The sequence below is a fragment of the Trematomus bernacchii genome, unplaced genomic scaffold (assembly GCF_902827165.1).
Source record: "Trematomus bernacchii unplaced genomic scaffold, fTreBer1.1, whole genome shotgun sequence".
NCBI lineage: Eukaryota > Metazoa > Chordata > Actinopteri > Perciformes > Nototheniidae > Trematomus > Trematomus bernacchii.
In genome coordinates, this window is record NW_022988098.1 from 6,251,412 (window position 1) to 6,275,133 (window position 23,722).

The window sequence follows — 23,722 nt, forward strand, 5'->3', positions numbered from 1 at the left end:
GTTATTTTGTATTCAGTTCGTTTGTCTGTCCTCCTTACTGTGATGGCGATGTAAATATTTGACCATTTCTTTTAACCGCTGCATTGAGGTAATAATTAGATGACTCATGTGTCAGAATAGGATTCAAATGTCAGGGTATTTTGGCAACTTCCATACAATCACATAAATCAGCTTTCAAACTGAGAGCTTTGAAATGAGTCACCGTTTGCTTCGGTGAATGTGCACAACTGTGTTCTATAGACAGAGGGATGAGAGAAAGTCCTCTATTTGCTGAACTTGTTGATATCGACATTGAAAAGATGGGTTTTTGTTTCACGTTGAATAACTTACCTGCCTCTGATTCTATGGCATCTCATGTCAGATGTGCAAAACATGAAGGCGTAAGAGGTTGTTGACACAAAGCCATTCAAGGTGCTTTAGGTCCTCAATTCAAAGCAGATAAGTGATAAACCTTTACTAACAAATCCAAATGAAATAAATCCTTTAAGAGAAATTAAAATATATATCAAAATAAATTAATTAATGTACAAGGTTGAAAATAGTTAGAATCAGTATCAGAAGCAGGTTTATTACCAGGTAGGTTGACACGTACGAGGAACTTGATGTCACGGTGCCTCTTATTGCATTATATTGGAAAAACTAAATCTAGCTGCAAAATCATTTTGACATTTTTTCCGATTAATATTTATGTATTGGTATTTTTCACAGATGTTGAGCATCTGCACTGGGTCCAGACACTGAAAGATGCTCATATGGCAATAGATGCTAATCTGCAGTGGGAATGTAAAGCCAGTGGGAAGCCGAGGCCGGCGTACAGATGGCTGAAGAACGGTCAGCCGCTGACACCAGAGGTAACACTGCACAAGTTATTTTGATTTTACACCCACCTTTTTTCTCAAACAAAGGTCTCCTTCAGCAGTAAATCAGTAATACATCTTACTATTGTTGTTAAAGCTACACTGAAAACCTATAAACCAAAGGATTATATATGTATTTGTTTTTTTAATTTATCTGTTTATTTATTTGTTGTTTTATGTTTTTGTTTTGTTTGTTTGTTTTTCAATAACAAATGTATTTCTTCACGAAAAAAATAAATATATATTTATATATATATGTGTTAATAATGTAGATGGTGGGAGAAGGGGTGGGATTAAATCAGTGTAAACTTCTTCCAAATCAAAATCAAAAATATAAAAAAACCTTTGAATGATGACCTGATGACCTTATTCACAGGGGAGGATCCATGTGGAAGATGGCAGGCTGACCATATCCAGCATCACTCTGTTGGACTCTGGGATGTTTCAGTGTGTGGCAGAAACTGAGCACGGAGCTGCCTACGCCAGCGCTGAGCTCAAGGTTGTTGGTAAGCAGTTTGTTTTACAACCATTTGAACCAGAGGTAGAGATATACTGTACACATATTGTGTTAGTGGAACGAAAGTGCTTCCTGTGTAAATAAATAATAAGAGGCTGCTCTGGCTTTTCACTGAGTCATGGCCTCGCTTCCTCATTTCCATAATTCTTTCATACAATAAGGCATACTGGTGGCGAAATAACATTTCCGTAATTGCTGGTGATGCACTTGACATTTTTGCTGATGCACGGCTGTTGACCCCTCCACGAAGCGAGACAAATGGCCTTAAAACACGGATCTGTTCCTCAGCCTCCCCACCGGACTTCACCCGACGGCCCGTGAAGAAGTCAACAGTGATGCAGCGGGGGGGCGAGGTGGTGCTGGAGTGTCGCCCCCACGCTTCCCCCAGGGCCGCAATATCCTGGTGGAGAGGGGGGGAACTCCTCCAGGGGGGCAAGAGGTAGGGTACTGCATGCAACGCTGTTTATTCAATTGATGGCATATTGTCACCGGCTTGAGCTTCAATATCAGGATACATGTATTTATTATCCTTGCAAGAATGGAAGTAGTCATCACATACAGAGCATCAACTAGTTCCTGAACAGTGTCCTTCACATGCTGATATACAAGAGAGGGAGTTACACAGTCACAAGATGGAGGAATATAAAGCAGTATTCAATGTTTAGTTCAGATTAGCTCCACGTCAGAAATGATCATGCTTGTCATATGTCTATCTCCATAGAGGCTGAATCATCATGTTAATCACATAGCTATCATATGCCTAAAACAGTCCTGATGCTCTTCTAGGTCATCATAAATCCTGTCATGTACACAGCTACAGTTGGGATACCTTTGTTATCATGTGCTACTCTGATATTGGAAGAGTACATTGAGTATTTTCCCAACACATATGGTAAAGAGCTTACTCATGTGGTCATTTTCATTACGAGGACTCATTGTTATGTATGTCCCTGATCAAGGGGACTTTTCAAGTGAGTAACAGAGCTTTGTTTGGTTCAAGAAAGGTTTTTTTGTCAGATAGACACTTTTTTTCTTTTATAGAGTAATATGTTGGTTTTCTGTTGACACACAGTAGTTTGTCCTAAGCCTTTTTCACTGGATGGAAGAACGAGGCCATGGCCCCTACTCAATCAGTTTTTCAAAGCGCAAGATATAGAGTGCAATATGTTTTAGCCGCTTGAAACTTCAAAGTGTCTCACAGTTTCACGGCTCTGCAAGACAGTCAAAGTGCTGGATATAGAACAGAGAATGTGTAGGGACAGTCTCTGTGTGAAAACCACAGAGAAAAAGCTATCACACTACATCCTAGAGCGAAACTCTACCTCAGTCTTCATGACAGGCCAGACCATGTCATGATTTAAGCTCTGAGGAAACTCAAAGGAGCTAAAAGAAACAGTTTGTAGTTGCACTTGGCCTTAGCAGGGACTTATACACACAAAAGGAACCAACAGAGTTCAAGCACAAGAGCTGCTTTCTTAAATGTTTGGTGAAAGAGTTTGTTTGTAAATGTTCAGGTCGGTTAAGAGAAACAGGGTTTTGTCTCGGTAAATGCTGATTTCAATACACATATCTGAATCTGGAAGTAGAAACTGTGAGAATGAAACAAGATGTTGGTACCGGAAGCGTTGGATTTGGTTACCGTTTGTAGTCCGAGTAGTTTTGACCAATTGGGACTTTCTCTTTCAAAACCAGTCACTTCGACCCCGAAATATATTTTGGTGGTTAAAAAAAACAGTTTTGCAGCTTTTCAATTACATCTTTACCATCTTTGTTCGCCAAGTAGTCAACAAAATAAGCAACATAACATGACAGCTGTTACAACGACACAATTTTGAGAAAAATGTCTCAAAGTCTACAGACAATATTATTCAAGTTAATTTAAAAGGTGGCTCCAGGCTTATATTTGTATTTGTTAGATGGAGCTCATTGGACAAAATATTGGAACCCATTGGTTAGCGTCTTATGACGATTTAGCTTTTATTAGCTCTTTTTTTTATAGGCATTCATATGAAGATACTGTATCTGTTTAGCTCCAAATCCAATTGTCAATAAGCGAATACGACTGATAACATTGCCCTACGCACTGAACAAGAAGTCTTGGCTCTGATATCCTTTACCTGGAAACACAAAAACAACAATCAATGTAAAAAATCAGTGAAAATCAGAACCAGCAGGAATCCACTTGCAGCACTGTGGGGCTGAAGGCAGACCCAACCCTCTTATACATGCTCAAGACGCTGATATCAACCCCCAATGTGGATAATATTCAGCCTAATGAAATCAAACTGGAGCTTTTTGGTACTTTTTGTCCTGCAAGGAATGACAGAATCCTGGTGTTTCCCTTCTAGACCATAGTACTGCAAATCATCAGACGTACAAATTAAAGCCTTTTATGTAAAGAACCATCGTGAAGCCTTGTCAGGCTCCTGCCGTATAATTACTTTAACAGTATCAATTTTCTCTGAGAGCCTTGTTACTTAGTTTTATTCAAGCAGCAACTTTAGTAAGTTATAACAACTTCCTCAGACAGGAGACTTTGGAAACGGTAAATTAGTCCGATGTCTGAGATCTCTACTTTTTACTCGAATTAACACGTCTTGAGCTTGCTTGTTTGAAACATTTTGTGCTATTCTAAGAAGATTGTTGTTTAAATAACAGGTCTTTTAACCTAACATTAAAACAGCTTCCAGTGAAAGGAATCATATATATAAGGTAACATGCAAAGTAATATGATTTTTAAAAATACCCATGTGGATCATCAGCAGTTAGATGGTGTATTAACACACAGTTAAGACAAGGTTGTAAATGTCAATATGGAACCACTGATACTATGTGAAAAGTCATCAGCCTTCTGACATTTAGTTATAGGGCGAGATTAACTTGCAGCCTCCATCTTGGATGAAAGCTTTGAGTTTTTGGCATAACTTTAAACTGTAGCCGCTCTCATTAAAAATACTAAAACCTGAAGGTGGGGTAAAAAACTCTGCGGACAATTGTCACTTGGTCAACACAGTACATCCTGCAAAAAACCTGCAATTTTAAATAATAAGTTTGACCCAGATTTTTTAAATTGTTGACCGGAGAAAGAATGGAGAAACCAGCTAGAATTTGAAACTACGCAGCCGAAAAACATCTGCCCCTTCCTTCAGACTTCCTTACAGAGCCCCTCCTCCAACACACACAAACGCGCACTTGACCAATGAGGGCACGAGATAAGTTTGTGCACAGATGGAAGGCTGACAGGCAGGTAGGCCATCCAGTTATTTTAGCCGGGCCGGCTAAAATGATTGGTCGTGCTTTTTACAGCGCCACGGCTTCCACAGATGACATTTTTTATGTAATTTATTGTCAAAGCATTTAATGTATTCATTGCTATCGGGATGTTAAGAGCATTCCATGGAATATAACAAAAAGTGTTTCTGAAGTGAATTACCTACCCCACCTTTAAGCTGAACCAAGCAGTGGAAAGGAAGCATTATACTTTTTGGGCTGAACCAATGCACATAAAGGTACCTTCTATACAAATGTATTACAAACTTAAAACACAGCGATACTTTGCTGAACTAAGTGACCCGACCAAAGATAGTCTTTTGGAAACCCATGTCAAAGTTTGAAATGTCTCAAAATTGAGATGAGTATCGAGAATTTTACCTGACGTTGAAACAGTCTTACCTTAAACAGCCCTGTACACGGTCACAACATTTCTTTTTTGAGTGCAAATACTTTAGATACGTCTTTCAAGGTTGAGAGGAATTCATCAACTTATACCCTATGTGTAAAATGGAAAATTAAACTCATTAGCTCAGAGCAAAGTGTACAATAATCATATATTTGGTTAATACAGTTCATGAGGGAATTAATACATACATAGGAATACAATTTATTAAGTTATTGCTTGAATTGGATATTAAAAAACACATGTTGTCCTAGTTAATTACGATCATCACACTTGACTATTAGTGCACCTACTGTATATTAGTCGAGTGGTATATTTGTCAAATATTATCTATGTATTCAGGATCCAACTCTAGATGGTAAAAAAAAATGCATAAAATAATTAAAAAGTCATGACATTCTGACCAGTAAGTTTACTTATTTATAACAGTGGCATATGATAACTCTTAATTTGTAGTTTTAATATGCATGCCGGCTATGCATGCTGCTTATTTCTAATATAAGGGGTAAAGGGCAGCTGCTGTTATTCTCTTTCTGTTTTCTTTTGGGCTCTTGCTCAGATCAATATGTACAGCCATATTTCCATAGACTATGTAAGCCACGAGACCTTTCGCAGCATGTGACCAATGGGATTGATTAGTTATCAACTTCTCCATGGATCAGTCATGATGAAAGGGAGAAAAATTACCCAGGCATTACCCAGGCAGCGCACATGGACAAGAATAAAAATTCACCGCATAACGAGAGTTTGTCGACGAAGCAGATAGTGCTTCACGTTTCTATTTGTTCTGCAGCTCATTGCCCCTCAGGTCATGTTCTCAGTGCGCCTCCATCCCTCAGTGTTTGATATTTTCGTCAATAAATCAGCACAAAGCACCCTGTGTCAGACATGCTCACGGCGTCTCAGATTGGCCCCAGTGAATACATATTTATTCCAATGTGGAATTGTTTGATTTTTGTGCCGGCTGCTCGCAACATTTCTGTTTGATTTACTCAAGCCAAAGGTCACCACAGGAGCGCATTAGCTCCCTCATTAATGCAAATGTTTACATGCTTTCCGTGGCATGAACAATAAGTGCTCTAGGATCAACTTTTATGTATTATAAATATATACTGTATACACAATATTAAAATACTGTTTTTGTTGCCTCAATTTGAGTGTTTAAGATTACATCTCTCAAGAAAGTCTCTCTGAATAGTGTCATACAGTTCAGATGAGAAAATATATGAGTTGTTAATACAAACTTATTTTTACTGACCACTGAAAGAAATTAGATTAACCTGTTAACCCCTGAGCCTGTTTTCCAGGTCTCAGGCTCGAAAATGACATTCCCAGAACAAATGACCATAACTTCACTTCTAAAAGGGTTAAATTAATAATCTTTTTTCTCAAAGCAATGATAAATCTGTGAGTTGGATGTAGAAGTGTCAGGATCAATATAGATGTTTTTATTTTAAAGTAAATTCAGATTGAACATAGTAAAATAATATAAATTATAGTGTCTGTCCAAAAGAAAAATTACTTATAGTGAAAACCACCCTTGAATGATGGGATAGTAGACTAAAAGCTTTAGGAATCAAAACTATAACATATAATAAGTACCCTGTATCAAGATTGATGCAAAACAAGTGACATTTGACCTTTTTAGAGAGATTTAGAAAAAAAAAAAACACTTCTGGGGTCATTTGGGTGGATTTTCCATATCTCTGGCCCCCGTTGGTCGATTTTGATGATTGACATCTCTTTTTAACCGTTAGAGCCAATAGAATCAAGGGGAAGTTCCTCAAATCCATCTAAACATTACTCATTGGTGAATGAGTGCTGCGCAGCCAGAATGCCCCGGAACCGGAAGCTGCGATACACTCTGGTGGCTACCATTAGCAGCTAATTTAAAATCTCCGATTTTTAAATAAAAATGGAATTATGGAATGGAATTATGGATGAATATGAGCGGTAGCTAGTGATGGGGCGAGCACATCCCAATCTTTTTTGCCCTCAGTTTTGCCTCTCAGGCTGCCCTACTTATTGGTGAAGGTTGTCGGGACTGTAAGAAAAGAAAATCCTGCACTTAGTTGCAAACTAGCATCCGCTTAAACAACATGATATAGCAACAAAAAAGCTGTTTCTGTATATTGTATCTTTTGAATCAACCATAAATGGCCACAATATCTCTGGCGAATGTTACAACAAAGGGAAATGTAGTTCATGAAAGTAAGCCACAATCTGTTTCAACCAGACAACAATAGGGTCAACCTTCCTTTGTGTCATTGTTGCTTTAGTCACGTCTCTTTCAAGCGCTCTCATCACACTCACATATGATTCCTTTAGCTAGAGCCTGATATAATACGATATGTCTCCATGTTATGACTATTAAGAAAAGGCTTTTAGTATGTTGATAGCATCTCCACGTGTTGTAGAATAATAACGCTGTAGGTAAGGACCCCGGTAAAATTGCCTCTCTTATGCTGCTTTCTTTTTCCTATCCGTGCCCTGGTGGCCTGTTGCGTATCCAATTAATATGTGCATTTAAGCTATTGTGCTGTCAATACTGATGCTGACCCTACAGCACATCAGTTCTGCTTCACATAAGATAATTGTTATCTTTTGAGGCGTGAAAATATACTTTTGGAATAGATTCTGAAGCCCTCATTCGAAATGAAATAAATAAGATAAAAGGTTTGAATGGCTTAAAGAAATACATCATATTACAGACATGAAGTAGTTTCTTTATATTGAGCTAGATAGATACATCTATCTTTATCACTTTTCATTAAAAATGTAAGTGGAATCAGACAGCTTTAAAACAAACTCCCAGCGTTTTCAAATAGATGTATTGTTTTAAAGTGAACTGCATCTTTTTCTGTTTCCTCAAAGCAACAGCACGGCATTTTTTGTTACGTCTAATCGAGGCTATTTTGTTGAGAAGCCCCTTAGCAAAACGCTCTCTGATAGGGAGTCATGCAGTGTGTTTGTAATGATCAATGGTATGTATTTATATAGCGCTTTATCCAGTCTTAACCAGTCCTCAGAACGCTTTACAGAAAGTATCTTGCCCAAGGATACATTGACATGTTGACTGCATTGTTTGGGATCAAACCCAAAACCTTCTGATTTAAAGACGGCCTCAAAGCCACAGTCGCCCAATCTGTCCAGGGCTTTTATTGTGAAAGGGAGGATGGGACCCAAAGGCAGATGGAATTGCATTGTTAATTAACCCATTTAATCCCATAGAGAGGCGAAGTCCCTCCCTTTCCGGTGGACCTCCATGGGACCTTATTTCGGAAAAAGTATGTATTGAAGTCAATGGGGAGAGAAAGATTATCTTTCGATCGCGTTTGAATTGAGCCACAAATTACACATATGATGTTTGTCAATTTAAAAGATAATTTTGCAAGTCAAAAAAAAAAAATGTGTCGTAAAACTGTGCAGTAACACTTTTTTTGTGTGAAACCGCTCAATGAACTACATCTCCCGTCTCGCACCACACACCAAGACGGCCGTCACGTTGGCACATTTCACTTCTTTCTTTCAGAATGAGGCGAAAAGTATTAAAAGAGGTGAAAATCACTACAAGTCTGGGCATGTTGAGAGCTGTACATACACACAAGGGGAGTTAGTCGGTTCTGTAAGAGCCAGCATGCGGGACCGGGATTCTGGGATTTGTAGTCTTTCTAGTTGCATATTTTTCATAGTCTTATATTTAAACAGTTTTACGACAAACTGTGACTTTTTTGACATGGACATTTTTTTTTAAATTGACAAACATCATATGTGTAATTCGTGGCACAATTCAAACAGGACCGAAAGATAATCTTTCTCTCTCCATTGACTTCAATACATAATTTTTCCGAAATAAGGTCCCATGGGTCGGAAGTAAATGGGCGGGACTTTGCCTCTCTATTGATCACAATAGTGACCGTAACACATATTTTCACTTATAAGGCTGTATAAATGTTACTGAATTATATATCAATGTATTTCCAGAAAATATTGGATAAATAAAGGGTCTCAATGAAATATGTGCAGTGTCACATGTTTAGTGTAAATTGTCACATGACTGGAGCTGTTCACTTCCTGGTTGCACCAAGAGAATGGCTGCCTCAAAGCTCCCAGAAAAAGGGTTAGTAAAGAATGTTAACGTAAAGATAGTACAATGATTTTTTGTAAACATAATCTTTAAGGTATCTAGTATTGATAAATGCATTTGCAATAACATGTTGACGGCAACAATAGTGACCGGCGGGATAACACCAGGCTTATAGGGAACCATTCTAAATGGCGGCTATTGTACAGTCATTACATTATACAATAAACATTTACTTAATTATGCCAATGAAAACTCAAGACAGGCTGTTTCAATTTTGTCCCTCTCCTCAGACAGACTATCATGGAGGATGGGACTCTACGTATCACCAACATCTCCAAATCGGACGGAGGCAGGTACACATGCTTGGCCAAAAACCACTTTGGAACATCCAGCAGCACAGGAACGCTGGTGGTAAAAGGTATTTCTTTTTTTTTCTCCTTCACAGGTTTTCACTGCTGTGCCTTTTTAAAGCCTAGGGTTTAAACTTTTGTTAAGGGAAAAAAAATTCTAACTCAAGCATGAAATTGATAATGAAATATATAACCGTTTTATGTTCCTGCGGGTTTGACAAACGTATAAGTCATCCGTGGTTTTGTCAGCTGTGAGTTATTGTTCATGTAGCTGAGTGAGGCAAACCACCGCCGTCTGTAGCTGGGAGTGAGGAATATTTTGTCACTAACATTTAATTTAAAAAAGAGCTGCTGTCGCATTTTCAGATTTGGGTTTTTAAATAATGATGATTATATAGCGGGATTCCTCAACAATGTGATTGCAGTGTGTTTAATTATTCATCACTGAGTTATGGGAGGGATTGGCTCGCTAAGTGAAGTTATTTAAGGTCACTTAATTACACCGAAAGAGCAGAATCTGTCTGGCTAATCTGGGCAAATGAAGCTTTATTACCTTCTTCATTTTAATGGATTGTATAGAGATACAGTTACAAATATTACTCTTTTTATCTTCCATTATGCTGCAGATCCAACAAAGATTATAGTCCCACCCTTGAGTTTGGATGCCAGTGTTGGACAGAGCCTCGTGCTGCCATGCGAGGTGTCCAGTGACTCGTCCGTGAGTCCCGTCTTCAAGTGGTTTTTCAACGGGAAAGCAATAGATTTCAGCAGGCAGGAGCACTTTGAGATGATAGGAGGGGTATGTATTATATGAGTGCTATTTTGGATTTTTGTAAAAATTAAATCAGCGCCAACGATTTGACCTACATCGGGTTTTGTTAAAGCTAGTGCTGATATTGAAGGTTTTGAGAACTATGCTTTTGTGCCTATTATGTCTATGATAGTATATGTTATTCATTTAAAAAAATGTCTGTGTTCTTCTAAATCATCTATTTCCTCAACAAAACCTGGCACTGTAATAAATTCACTTAGAATAAAACAAAACTGACGGTTTCAGACATCGGGAAAGATCTTGAAGGAATAGCTTTGGAGATTTGCTTTCTTGAGAAGATGAATTCCTCTCTCATGCCTGTGCTTTAAGGATTGGGTTTGGGCCAAGCACTAGTTAGCCTAGCCTAGCATAATATTAATAATAATAATAATAATACATTTTATTTTTCGGCGCCTTTCATGACACCCAAGGACACCGTACAATTTGTTTAAAAAAAAAGAAAACGCTAATAGGCAACAGAACATGATAAAAACACAAACAGGAAATCATGGAGGAGACAGTCAAGTGGACACAAATGAAACATATAATGGGGAGCACTACAGTGAGTAGGCAGATTTGAACAGGTGGGTTTTTGAATATGGTGATTGTGTCTGACTGTCGGATGTGCGGGGGGAGGGAGTTCCAGAGTCTGGGAGCAGTGCAGCTAAAAGCCCGAGCACCCATGGTGACGAGGTGTGGGGTGGGGACGGTTAGCAGACCAGCAGAGGAGGAGCGGAGGGAGCGAGAGGGGGTGTACTCCTGAAGAAGGTCAGCCAGATAGGGGCGTGGGGGGGGCAGGTTATGTAGGGGGGGTGGGGGGGGCAGGTTATGTAGGGCTTTGTAAGTGAGCAGTAGGTTTTTTGAAGTTGATACGGGATTGAACAGGGAGCCAGTGGAGTTGGATAAAGACTAAAACCAGGCAGAAATGGATAACTTAGCTTTTTCTGGAGTTCAAAATAATGCCTAGCAATACATGTAAAACACAGGTTTTAACACCTAAGGCTTTAACACTTTTTACTTGATCAGAACAAAAAGGCAGTTAGTGGCTTAAGTTGGATCGACACACTCACATTTCTCTGTTGTTGTGTATACTTGAGCATCTTGAAACAGCTAGCTTGACTCTGTCCTGAAGTGACAAAATCCACCTGCCAGCCTAATGTAAGGTCACTTATTATACAAGTATGCTATTCCAAGATAAGTTGCTGTTGGCTGTAGCTGAACATGTATTGGACAGATGGAAACATAAAGCTATGTATTTAATAAGTGAGCTATCAGGAACATTATCAAATTGCCTCCATTCTTTATGCTAAGCTAGGCTAACTGCCTGCTAGCACTCGCTCCAGAATGTTATCAATCTTTTCATGTTTTTCTTGGCAACGTAGTAATATGTGTATTTCTCACAATGTCAAACTCTACCTGTAAGTATAGGTCAGACTGGATGAATGACAACATAAAGGCACCGAGGGAATGTGTTGTTTAAGGTCGGATTTTACCTTTAAGCCCATGTGTCAGAAACTGGCTACACTTAATTCACAGATGTCAGCTGATGTCACTGTATGTTGTGTCTGAGGGGGAAACCAAACAGGCAAACAGGGATGACATTTCTCCTTCCCCGAGGTGATTTCACTCTAAGAGCAAATCAATCAATTTCTCCCCAAACAAAGGAGCCTAAATGTTTGTAATAACAAGATTTATGCTTCCTGTGATTCTGCACACCAGGCCCTCTGAAGTCGCAGCACAGCACTGACATTTCCACCATGAACATAATCACAACAGCTGTTTAACTTGACTTTGCTTTGAACACAAAGGGAGTGATTTCTGAATCATTGCATTTTGCTGGGAAAAAATAAACACTAACAATTGTGGCTAGAGCCATTTATCTGAGCTGTAAGGGTAAAAACAAACAACACTGATCCTTAGAAGAAACATTTTTATGTCGCCTTCGTTACAGTAAGAAGCTGAATTAATTGTGCTAGACTGTCACATAATCTTTTTTTCTGCTAGTGTTGAATTCCTCCAAGATTCTTATGTGGAGGATTTACTGCGTATGACTAAGCAAGGATTTGTATGTGTGTTTGACTGTTTTTCTTCCTCTGCCAGACACTAATACGAATGTTTTCTTTGCCTTTAGGGATTTGCAGGTGACCTGATGGTGAGGAACATTCAGCTAAAGCATTCTGGGAAGTACGTGTGTATGGTGCACACTGAAGTTGACACTGTCTCAGCAGCAGCAGACTTAATTGTCAGAGGTATGCCTCTTCCTCCTTTCTCACAGTGCTTGTCATTTTTTAGGACTCTGGAGGTTTTATATTCCTTTTTTTGTGGAGTGTGTTTGTTTTTTTTAACAGACATATGGCACTGCTGCCAGGTTAGAGCTGTATCATCAAGATGTCAGAGATTTGGAGAAAAACTGCTTCAACACACTTTCCGGTTGACAACATGAACATTTTGAAATGAATTATTCTGTTAAACGCATGGGTTCTAACTTAAAAAAAATACAAATATCTTGACTGCATCGTTTTGGATATGCAATATTCTTTCTATGTTGACAGTCCCCAATAGGTATAATGCTCAAACATATTCTAATGTACAATTACTTGTTAAACTGTGTTCCCTCAATCCACTGTGGTTGGCAGCCTGTTGTTACTGTTTTTATGCACTATTGCAATTTGAGCACAAAGAAGTGTGAAAATGCTCAAAATAGGTGAAATATTACAAAGTAAGGCTGAAATACAAGAGTTGGTGGATCGATCCATCTCAAATGTGAAAGAAACTTCAACTGAAACTTTCCCTCCACTTCAGAGATGAGACATCAGATCATATCTGGAACGATAAGCAGACCTTCTTCAAATCCATGTGAAAAAAAAAGGAATGCAATATTTTATTCAAGTCTTATCTGCAAGGTTCGGTTTGAATATCAGCAATGGATGGAAATGCACTTTAAATCACATTTCCTTTGCATATGTTTCAGGAAATGGAAGTTTGCAATATTGTTTTCATCTTGCATGTAACACGATGTCATGATTATCTTCTCCGCAGGACTAGAGTTTTCTCAATGTTTTCATCAAAATGAGAAATAAAGCAGTCTAGTTTACTGATAGGGCGACCCAGCATGAAACATGTCCAATATACAGTTTGCAATTTTATTTTAAAATTGATCATTAAGGATAGAATGTTTAAAGACGTCTGATGTTCAGGTGTATATCAGTATGTAGTGTCTCTACTTTAAAGAGTCCTCTCCTGCTGATGTTCAGGTGTATATCAGTATGTAGTGTCTCTACTTTAAAGAGTCCTCTCCTGCTGATGTTCAGGTGTATATCAGTATGTAGTGTCTCTACTTTAAAGAGTCCTCACCTGCTGATGTTCAGGTGTATATCAGTATTTAGTGTCTCTACTTTAAAGAGTCCTCTCCTGCTGATGTTCAGGTGTATATCAGTATGTAGTGTCTCTACTTTAAAGAGTCATCTCCTGCTGATGTTCAGGTGTGTATCAGTATGTAGTGTCTCTACTTTAAAGAGTCCTCTCCTGCTGATGTTCAGGTGTATATCAGTATGTAGTGTCTCTACTTTAAAGAGTCCTCTCCTGCTGATGTTCAGCTGTATATCAGTATGTACAGCCATTGGTGCCATTGATTGCAGCCTGTCATCCCCTTCTCAACATTGTCACTTAAAGTGAACCTATCATGCTATATTTTAATAATATAGTGTTGGACCATATCTATATAAGGCATATTTATACTTTTTTTTTTTCAAAATACCAAACAGATCATGCATTTTAGCCATGCCTCATTTCGCTCAGTTTACACTTTTTTATCCCTGTTTTTGCAAGGGCTGATTCTGTGAGAACAGCACCACCTACAGGCCTGGCATATGTACTACAGCGTCTCCAGCGCTTTCGAACGGCAATGGCCGTGGCTGTCTCCTCCTGATTGGTGGAGTTGGCCCAATAGCCGTAGCGCCACCATCCTGACGTCAGGACAGTGTTCAAATCTGGATCAGTTTTTATCAGATCCGTTGCAGCCCCTTTTTTAGAGATTTGGGTATGGAGGAAAATAGAGAGGGTTGTGTTTTCTGACACTTGGTGAGTTCCCTGGAACACCGGGGACACATATTCATGTATAAAAGACGTACCAAAGTGCATTTTGCATGATAGGTCCCCTTTAAATAAAGGTACTGGTGGCCTGAATAAATCTCAAAAATGCAAAAAATTGATAGAAAATAAATCACATGGTAGGACTTTGATGGATAAAACATTATATGTTGATAGTCATGAAAGAGGGAGGTTGTGAGTGCCAAGACATCCTCCATATAAACAAGGACAACTGCTGTTTTCATTCACGAGGAGCAGTGCTCTACAGAGTGCTCCAAAAAAGGTCATGGAATATAAATTGGAGGGGAGTGGTGATGTCTGCTTATGTCCTCACTCCTCCAGTCACACTTTTGGCCTGATCCTTCTTACTGTAAACAACAAATCACAGCCAGCCATCCACGATTGAAAATTGATAACCAAATGGAGAGGAAAATAATACTGTGCCACTGGAAAAAATGCTGCTCCAAAAACAAATTGAAAAAATATTGAAAACAAGGTGTTTTCACCTTGAAATAAGTACAAAAAGCTGCCAATAGAACAAGTGAAAATTAGCTTGGTAAGATTTACATTACATGTCACTTGTTAGACGCTTTTATCCAAAGTGACTTACATACTCAATACTGTGGACAATCCCCAAAGGAGCAATTTGGGGTGAAGTGTCTTGCCCAGGGACACAACGACATGCTGACTGCAGTGGGGTTTGAACCTGTGACCCTCTGATCCGAACACCAACGCACAACCCACTGCACCACACGCCCCCCATTTATTGATATAAGAAGGGATATTTAGATAAATCAGATCTTGTAATTAGCTGGGAGAACTCATTTTGAACTATATTTTACCAGAATCAGGAAATTCTGTGTAAGCCGCAAATGCTCAAAAGTGTTCTGTTTTCTGATGTTAGTTGGTGATTTTCTAATAAATACAAGTTTCACCTGAGATACAACTCAAAATAAGATTTGTTGACTTAACAAGATGATGCATTGTCTAAAAACAAGAGCCTATCTCACTGCATTGTTACTTCTGAAGTTATTGTGTCTTATAGCAAGTGTAAAGATACATTCTGACTAGATATTAGACAAATGTACTTGGCAAGATTTCAAGTTTTTGTAGTGTGTCTGGAAGGTTCGGAAAGGCAAAGCATGACAGCAGGAGTTGGCAGCCATAGTCAGACTGTGCAGCTTTTACGTACGGATTGTATGTTACTGTGTGCATAATCTACAAGCAAGCATTGTTGATACCCAGTGATCTCCTTCCAGCAGCAGGTAGTCCCGCTGAGGGCTCAGTGCTACTTCTGCAGATTTGTGGGCTTAGCAGGAAATCTCATGTCAGTTACCAAAGTCCCTTCTGTTTGTTTGGTCTCATGTTGCTGCTTTGCCTAATTCCAATAAGATCCCAATTGAAAATCCTGGCTAAATCCCTGGTCATTAATTACCTCTTGTGTTATTGTTGAATAACATTCAAAGTTGAATTCTCTCCTCTTGGTTAGTTTGTTTGGTCAACCATGGCTCTATAAAGACTGCTGTTTGAATGAAGTATTTTCAGCTTGAATTAGAATTCAGTTTGACTCAAAGTAAGAATGAGTAAGATGTTCCTTTAAAAATGGTTTAAACTCATGCTGAGACCCTGCTGTTCTCTGCATGTATTTTCTAAAACATTTTTAATTTCTAATCAGGAAATTTGTGCAAACCTTTTTGAACAACAATGTGCCAAATTGTCCAAGAGGAATATAGCATGGTGAAAAGTCAAACAGTGTAACTCGTTCAAAATTACGAGGTTGATTTTCACATGTTGAAAAGCACTCTAACGGCCCGTCCACACAGCGGCGTGCGTTGAAGCTTGCCGGCGGGCGTGTCTGAAACTCGACCAACAACCAATCACATGAATCTCCCGCCACTGACACACAAGCAGCGGTTTGATTGGCTAGAGCTTGTACTGGCATATGATTCGATTGGCTGACGCTTCTGCCGAGGCTTCAAAAGTTGAACATTGCTCAACTTTTGCAGCGAGCCACGCCAGCAAAGCTCCCCTTCGCTTCCCACAATGCAGTTCGGTGAAAAGTGACGTCACCCAAAAGTGACGTCACCCAAGTGTGTCACCAAGTGTGTCACCAAGTGTGTCACCAAGTGTGTCACACTCAAAGTGAATGGTGAAGCTTTCAACGCACGCCGCTGTGTGGACGGGCCGTAACCCTAAACTTGGTCATGAAGTGTGCACCTGTGGTTTCTTTGAGTTGTGGAGAATAATCAACTTTGCATGTGTAATTGACAAATCATTCTGCGTTTCAACTGAAGCCAAATAGGCTCTATAGCAAAAGATGACCATTTGCGAGCTATGCCACTGGTATTAGATAATACTCTTTCTGTCGTGGTACAGTCTAATGTATATATATATTTTTAGCCAACATTATATGGTTACAGAATAACAACATGGTTAGCATTAAAAAATACAAGTTAACGTGATTGTGAACCTTGGCTATCTCTGAATTGCCAAATCTCATGATAATCTGTCGCTGAGTCTAACACAAACTACATTTTTCTTGTGGTTTGTCCATCTGAATAATTACATCACATGTTATATAGCTGACACTTTAATCCAAAGTAACCTTCATTCAATCGGTCAGAATATTCTGTGTGACTCCTAGCTAACACTGTTAGCTTGTTTGTTTGACTCCTAGCTAACTCAGCTCGTCCATTCTCATTAGCCAATGATCTTATGTTGCCCATGATGAGACGGGGGAGACATGACTTATATTTCATTTTCTACATAAATCTAAACCAACCTCCCTCCATCTCTTCGGTTTATACCTGCATACTGATATATGCTATGTGCAATATTTAATTTGGCACAATGGGGCAGCATAATCAGTACAAATCTTTGCTTAAGTTCACTTCTCCCATTGGAGTAAATAGATTCCCTTAAGGTGCTTAGTGTTGGTATAACTCACAAGACACAGATACAGGAAAAAACCTCTAAGTGTACCATCACCTTTCTCAACCCTCTAAAATAAGAACACTCGCACAGTAGATGTTCTAACTTCAGTGAACTGCACTAATCAGCGTATTGATTTGACTGATACTCGCAATAGAACCCATTATATCTTCACTAGCCCTGAATGGAGGTTGTTATCTGAGTTATGAATCACCCTTGAGTCTGCCGTGCCACCCTGAAGTGATTTCATTTGATTCAGCTGCGATGCAACTGACGCAGGTGTCTGCCCTTGTTTCTGGATATTTCTGGATATTTCTGGATGTTTCTGAATGTTTCTGGATGTTTCTTGATGTTGCAGGACCCCCTGGTGCCCCTGAGAGCCTGGTGGTGACGGACATCACTGACACCACTGTGCAGCTGTCCTGGGGCTCTGGACCTGACAACCACAGTCCTGTCACCAGGTACATGGTGCAGGCCAGGACCCCCTTCTCCATAGGCTGGCAGACTGTGAGAACAGGTAACAGCTAATTATTTTTTATTTGATACATAAGATAAATACTTACTGCTTGGTTAATAGACAAACACAAATGATCACAGTGTTAAATTGGCCCACTTTAGGCTCTGCATTTCATCATATTGCATTTAGAGTTAGGGTTAGGGTTATGGAGATACTGATATTGGGGTTTGGGTTAGGGGTTTAAAAAAATAGTAAAAAAATATCCAATAATATTAATTTCCCAGCTGTTATTAATTGTGTACGCAGACTCATAACTTCTATTGTTAAGTCTTCCCTGACCAGTAAATGCAAATGCCTCAAGACTCCAAAACCCATCTATGTAATACACACTTTCTGTTTAAAATCTCAGATTTCTGATATAGTTTTCTCAGAAAGTTGCATTCACCACTAAAGAGGCCAATAAACAACTGTTTTTACAGTTAGAGGAGCAATCTGTGTTACAAGTAAACTGATATTCATGTGTAAACACCTGAAGTGCCCCCTTATTTTCAAATTTAAACGTTTAAAAAAAAATGTATTTGGCAATGATTTGAGCACATTTGAAAATAAAATTGAAATGTATTTTATGAAGACACTGCAATTCATCAAACATCATTTCTTTATTTAAGTTTCCCATTTTCTATTCTTCTATCAGATATCAATACAGATATACTGTAGCTGTCACCTGTCAAGCTTTTGTTGAAACAGCCACTGTATATGTGCCTGCTATACCAATTACATTTTACGTTTTTCAAAATAAAAAAACAAAAAGCATCATTCCCAATCACAGCCGTTAGGATCAACGATGGCTGAAAAGCAAAGAAATAACACAGCAACTGACAGTTAGGTAACAGACTGGATTACATTAAAGACACAATGAAGTCATTCAAATCAACTAATGCACTCCACTATATAACCGTATAATAAATCCTACCTTTGTGAAACTAATGATATTCATTTTTTTATTGAGTACCGTATGTCATAGAGGCTTTTCAACTTAGACTATTGTAAGTGTGATTGTGAAAGGTTCTTTAATAACACAGCAGGATACAGGAGATGAACTAAGTATTAGAACAAAATGTATCCGTATTCTCTGGTGATAATGGAATAGGAAGTATTATTGCCTTTATAATAATGTATTTCCTTTGGTTTCCTGTCATAAAATATATTTGTTCTATTGCTAATGCTCCATATTTACCAGACTACAAATGAAAGTAAAATGACCATGCTTCTTGTAATAGAGTGGTGCAGTAATTAGTCCTAAAACGTGGAAAAGACTTAGCATTTTACCACTTCAGCTTTCCTCGTCTCGAAGTCAAAGGTTTTTTTAACATGATTTTGGTGAAATATGATGTGTGGTTAACAAGACCTCTTGAAAACATTTGGCCATTTTGTTCTACGACATAAAATACATAAGCAAATACTCCACTTGTGAATTCCGAAGTTGAGTCCGAAGTGTAATCTAAACGATGGTTGCTAACAAGTGGCTGAATGAGACTACTTAATGTCATCACGCTGACACAAATCCGCCATGAATCTAGTGGTTGTGACGCGCAGCCATACGACTTTGATGTAGTTGTTTAGAGCCTAACGTTAGCTTTTTAGATCTGCCGATAGCATTTACGCTTTAGAACACAATATGTGAAGATTATCCTGCTGAACAAAGCGTGGTAAGTATAAAAAAAAAGTGTGTTGGCCACAAAACTTATATTAAATATATCGAAATCCAATAAGGAAACCCAATTGCTTTTTGTAGAGGGAACCCTTGCTATGCTGACTTCTGGTTATGGCATTCACAAATACATCATTGCTGCACCACTCTATTGGAATATATAATCAAATGTATCCATTTAATTTGTGATGTACTTTAGTTTGGTGAAATGTTTTCTATTTGTCGGAAACAAAATGTGAAATGTGCCTCAGTAAAACAAACCAAAAAACACATCTAAACTCTAAATTCTTTAATCCTAGTTCCTGATTCTGTGCCTGGACAGATGATGCGTGCAACAGTGAGAGATTTGAACCCCTGGGTGGATTATGAATTCAGGGTGGTTGCAATCAACAGTGTTGGTGTTGGAGAACCCAGCACGCCTTCAAAACAGACCCGAACCAAAGCAGCAGGTACCCTCTCAGTTTGTTGTCCCTATTTATAACAATCAGTCCCCCTTGTAAAACGTGATTCAACCATTTCCTTTAGTGCTCCATGTGATGGTCAAATGTGTTGTTCGTTTTCATGAAATTGCGGTCCACTTTTTAATATCAACACTACTTTGTGTTTGTCTGCCCATACGCTTAATTAATCGACAGAAATGTGTGACCTATCCGCACATGAGGCATCCACATGAAAGTGTCTATGTTCGAGCTGGTTAGCTGAGTAATTCTATCCCGCTGGTTGAATCACAAGGGAACAAGTTTCCTGCCGTGCCTCACACATGGCGCTGACATACGGCGCTCGGCTAATAGCGTCACCTTACATGGGCGGTAATGCAACTGTCAATAAAAACCCAATTCCTCCGCCGTGGGATAAACGTGTTTTTTTGTAAACAAGAACTGTTATTCAAAGCTCTGCAGCACCTGCCTGAGACTTAACAACCCAAACGAGGAGATGATTATGTTTTGTTTTTTTGCTTAGTTCCCAAGGTTGCACCAGTTAATGTGAGTGGTGGCGGAGGAGCTCGAGGAGAACTTGTCATCATGTGGGAGGTAAGAGGATTATTAACATTTCTGAGTGGGCATTCATTGTGACAGAGCATTCTTTAAATCTTTAGAGGAGAAAAGACTTTTGGCAGAGTCACTGTGTTCCTGCATTGGCCTGGCTTCAGTGGAATGGCTTTTAATTAAAGGCAGAGCTTTTCTGATTTGCTGCCTGCCTGCTGACTCCCCCCTGTTGTGTAAATCAGAATAAGGATACAGAGCTAGTGCAAATTTCATACGAGTAAATCCAGAATGAGGTGACAACTTTACAATGTTTTGGATGTGTTTCTAAGAGTAGAAAGTTGCTGGGTCGGTGCATTTTCTCCATAGTTTGTTAGACATAAAACACTATTCTTTGACTTTCTTTTACAACTCCCCTAATTCAATTTCTGCTCACAGTTGTGTGGGTCAAAGGCGTAACTTTCCTGTCTTCTCTCAGCCGGTTTCAGAGGAACAGCAGAGCGGAGAGGACTTTGGCTACGTTGTGGCTTTCCGCCCACTTGGCAGCAGCACCTGGATCCAGACAGTGCTGGTGTCGCCTGATGCATCGAGATATATATACAGAAACGAAAGCATCGCTCCTCTGTCCCAGTTTGAAGTGAAAGTGGGAGTCTACAACAGCATGGGAGAGGGGCCGTTCAGCCGCATCCTCACTGTTTTATCCGCAGAAGAAGGTGAGACAATTAACCTGCACATGCTGCAAACAGAAGTTGATCACAGTGACTGCGCTCTTAATTGCATGCATGCATAATTCATGTTTTTAGAGCCCTCTGAGGCGCCATCCAGAGTATGGGCCCATGCTGTGTCAGCGTCTGAGATCGAGGTGCACTGGGAGCCCATTGCCCCCGGGTCCAGCAGCGAGAAGATCATTGCATATGAGGTATGTAAAATAAAAGTTGAAACAATAGTGCCGAAAACTCCAACAAGAGTAAGACAATAATCCCAGAATGACTGACAGTACAATAAGCCAGCGTTCTTTGGAATAGAACCACCAGTGGCGACAACGTGGAAATGTTCTGACATTGAAATACTGCACGTGGTGAAGCGGCAGTGAGCTAATCTAGGGGATGAAGAAGTCTGTTGGCAGCCGTTCCAGTCTCCAAAACACCTCGATACCAAGAGCTGCCTGAGAGCTCTATTCAGAAAAAAATAAATAAAAGAAAGTGTGAACATCATACATCACTATCCTGTACAGCAAACACTCCCCTGGGGGATTTGGCTGTGGAAAACCTAGATAAAAATAACATTCTCTGCTGATACTTTCCAAGGTAGGGTATGCCCAGGTGGCTCAAACTACGCTGAGAAGCTTTGAGGTCATTGCAAGTGTTTGCTACATATTGTTATAAAATAGGGGTTTGACGCACGACAATGCCAGTTTTTGGGCGCTAGACGGAGCAGTTTAGCTGAGGTGAGACAAATGTTTGCATGAATATTCATGCTGCAAAATGAAAACACTATTTAACACAGTTCTTGCAACTGGGTGGACCAGATTCATCCGACATAATTTCAATGGATCATTAAACAGTGCCACCTGGTGCATTGTTTTCAGCAATTAAGTTGCCAATTGTAGTCAAGTTATCAAGTAATATATTCTGAATGAACATATGCAGAGTCAATTTGTTGAAAGTGACTCATTTAATGTTAAGTTAAGGTATTTAGTTTCAGAAATGTTCCAACATTGAGTGTTTATACAAAGAGTTTGACATTTAATCACACATAAAAACTGTTTTGCTAACTGAACAACCAAAACTTGATTTGACTAAACAACAAAGTTTACTTTTCATTGATACCCAAAAGAACTCCTCCAATATTACGTGCCCATAACATTCTTCATAAGGTTTTGAGGAAAACGCATTCGCTTTACAGAGAATTCTACAGGTTACAGATACAGTTTTGAACACATGGTTGACGAGTCAAATTGGTTTTGGTCTACAAAAGTAGGCTACTTGGATAGGTAAAAATAGTGCAGTTGGTACGTTATTAAAGTCACGGTTGTATATTTGAACTATGGTCAATTGACTTGGTTTCATTAGGGACATGAACAGTAGTTTCCGTTTTAAAGGTTGGGAAAGAAGGAGGAAATGAGTTTAGCCCCAACACTGCTCTGGATTGTTACCTCAGACAGGCGCCATGTGTTTTTCCAGATATGTCTCATGTAGGGCTTCATTTATTTAAATCCTAGAGTGAGAACTTGGCCAATACAGTTGCTATTAGACTGAGGGCAAATATGTGGTGATACAAAGAAGAACATCTCAAGGTGTGGAGTGGATAAGTAAACAATTTGCCAATTATTTTCTATTTTTCTCCCCGCAGTTTGCTAGTTGCCTAGATGTAAGGGAATGGTTTAAAGGGGGCACTGACATTTATACACACAATAACTGATGGCTACATTGGAAACAGGGTTGTTAAAAGTGTCATCACGTTTTAAGCTGCTGTTATTCTCCCATCCAACAGATACATAAAACCATAAGCATGACCCCCTCGCTGTGCTGGGCTATTGGAAAGAGTATATGTAGACTGCAGTGACTTTATTGTTATATCTTCATACTGCTAACAAAGGGGTCAGTGGTGTTGTTCATGAAGGTTATTCTATAGAAAGATACATTGAAGAGACTCCTTTTGACAAGCTATCCCTGACATAAATGTGTTTAAGTAAGTTGGCGTACCAACGACTTGATTGGATTAGTTCAAGTGGCTCGTCAGTAAAAACGGCAAAAGACTTGCATTTAAAACGTGTAAGTAAAATGGTGGCTTGTTGGCTAGCACATGGTAAGAATACCTGCTGTTCCTGAGTTTCGAAATAAATAGTTGGAATAAAAACTTTATTATCTATGGTCCCCTTAAAGAAATCTTGAAATAACTTCCTTCTGTAGTTCTGCCTGATGTCCCAGACGAGGATGTCCAGAACCTCCTGAGAGAGTGAGACGGTGAAACTGGAGAGCACAGCTCATTCATAATGTCCTGTCTGTATGGTCTGCCAGAACACAGTACTTCGCCAACAATATATTTCATCAGAGAGCTGTAGTTTTGGAAACAAAGACGTGATTTCTTTTTAGAACCACGTACAAGTGATTTTTGTATTGAGAATGATATAGCAAACACTACTGATTCATCCGCTTTACAGTGTTAATCATAGTCTCTAGGACAGGAGTGTCAAACTCAAGGCCCGGGGGCCAAATCCGGCCCGTGACTTCATTTTCTGTGGCCCCACAAG

At 39.2% G+C, this 23,722-nt stretch overlaps 1 protein-coding gene across 3 annotated transcripts in view; it reads left to right on the forward strand.

Moving 5' to 3' along the window:
- Positions 1 to 23,722, forward strand: part of LOC117475527 (contactin-4) — a 45,693-nt gene that overhangs the window by 10,835 nt on the left and 11,136 nt on the right. For 2 of the 3 annotated variants that reach the window (XM_034121770.1, XM_034121771.1), the window contains exons 8-18: positions 709 to 851; positions 1,234 to 1,363; positions 1,663 to 1,813; positions 9,428 to 9,555; positions 10,114 to 10,286; positions 12,430 to 12,547; positions 17,677 to 17,835; positions 19,786 to 19,935; positions 20,447 to 20,517; positions 20,948 to 21,182; positions 21,273 to 21,388. In XM_034121770.1, the coding sequence (XP_033977661.1) occupies positions 709 to 851; positions 1,234 to 1,363; positions 1,663 to 1,813; positions 9,428 to 9,555; positions 10,114 to 10,286; positions 12,430 to 12,547; positions 17,677 to 17,835; positions 19,786 to 19,935; positions 20,447 to 20,517; positions 20,948 to 21,182; positions 21,273 to 21,388 (1,574 nt within the window). The remainder of the gene's footprint in view (positions 1 to 708; positions 852 to 1,233; positions 1,364 to 1,662; positions 1,814 to 9,427; positions 9,556 to 10,113; positions 10,287 to 12,429; positions 12,548 to 17,676; positions 17,836 to 19,785; positions 19,936 to 20,446; positions 20,518 to 20,947; positions 21,183 to 21,272; positions 21,389 to 23,722) is intronic. The other variant, XM_034121772.1, reaches the window with a different exon arrangement.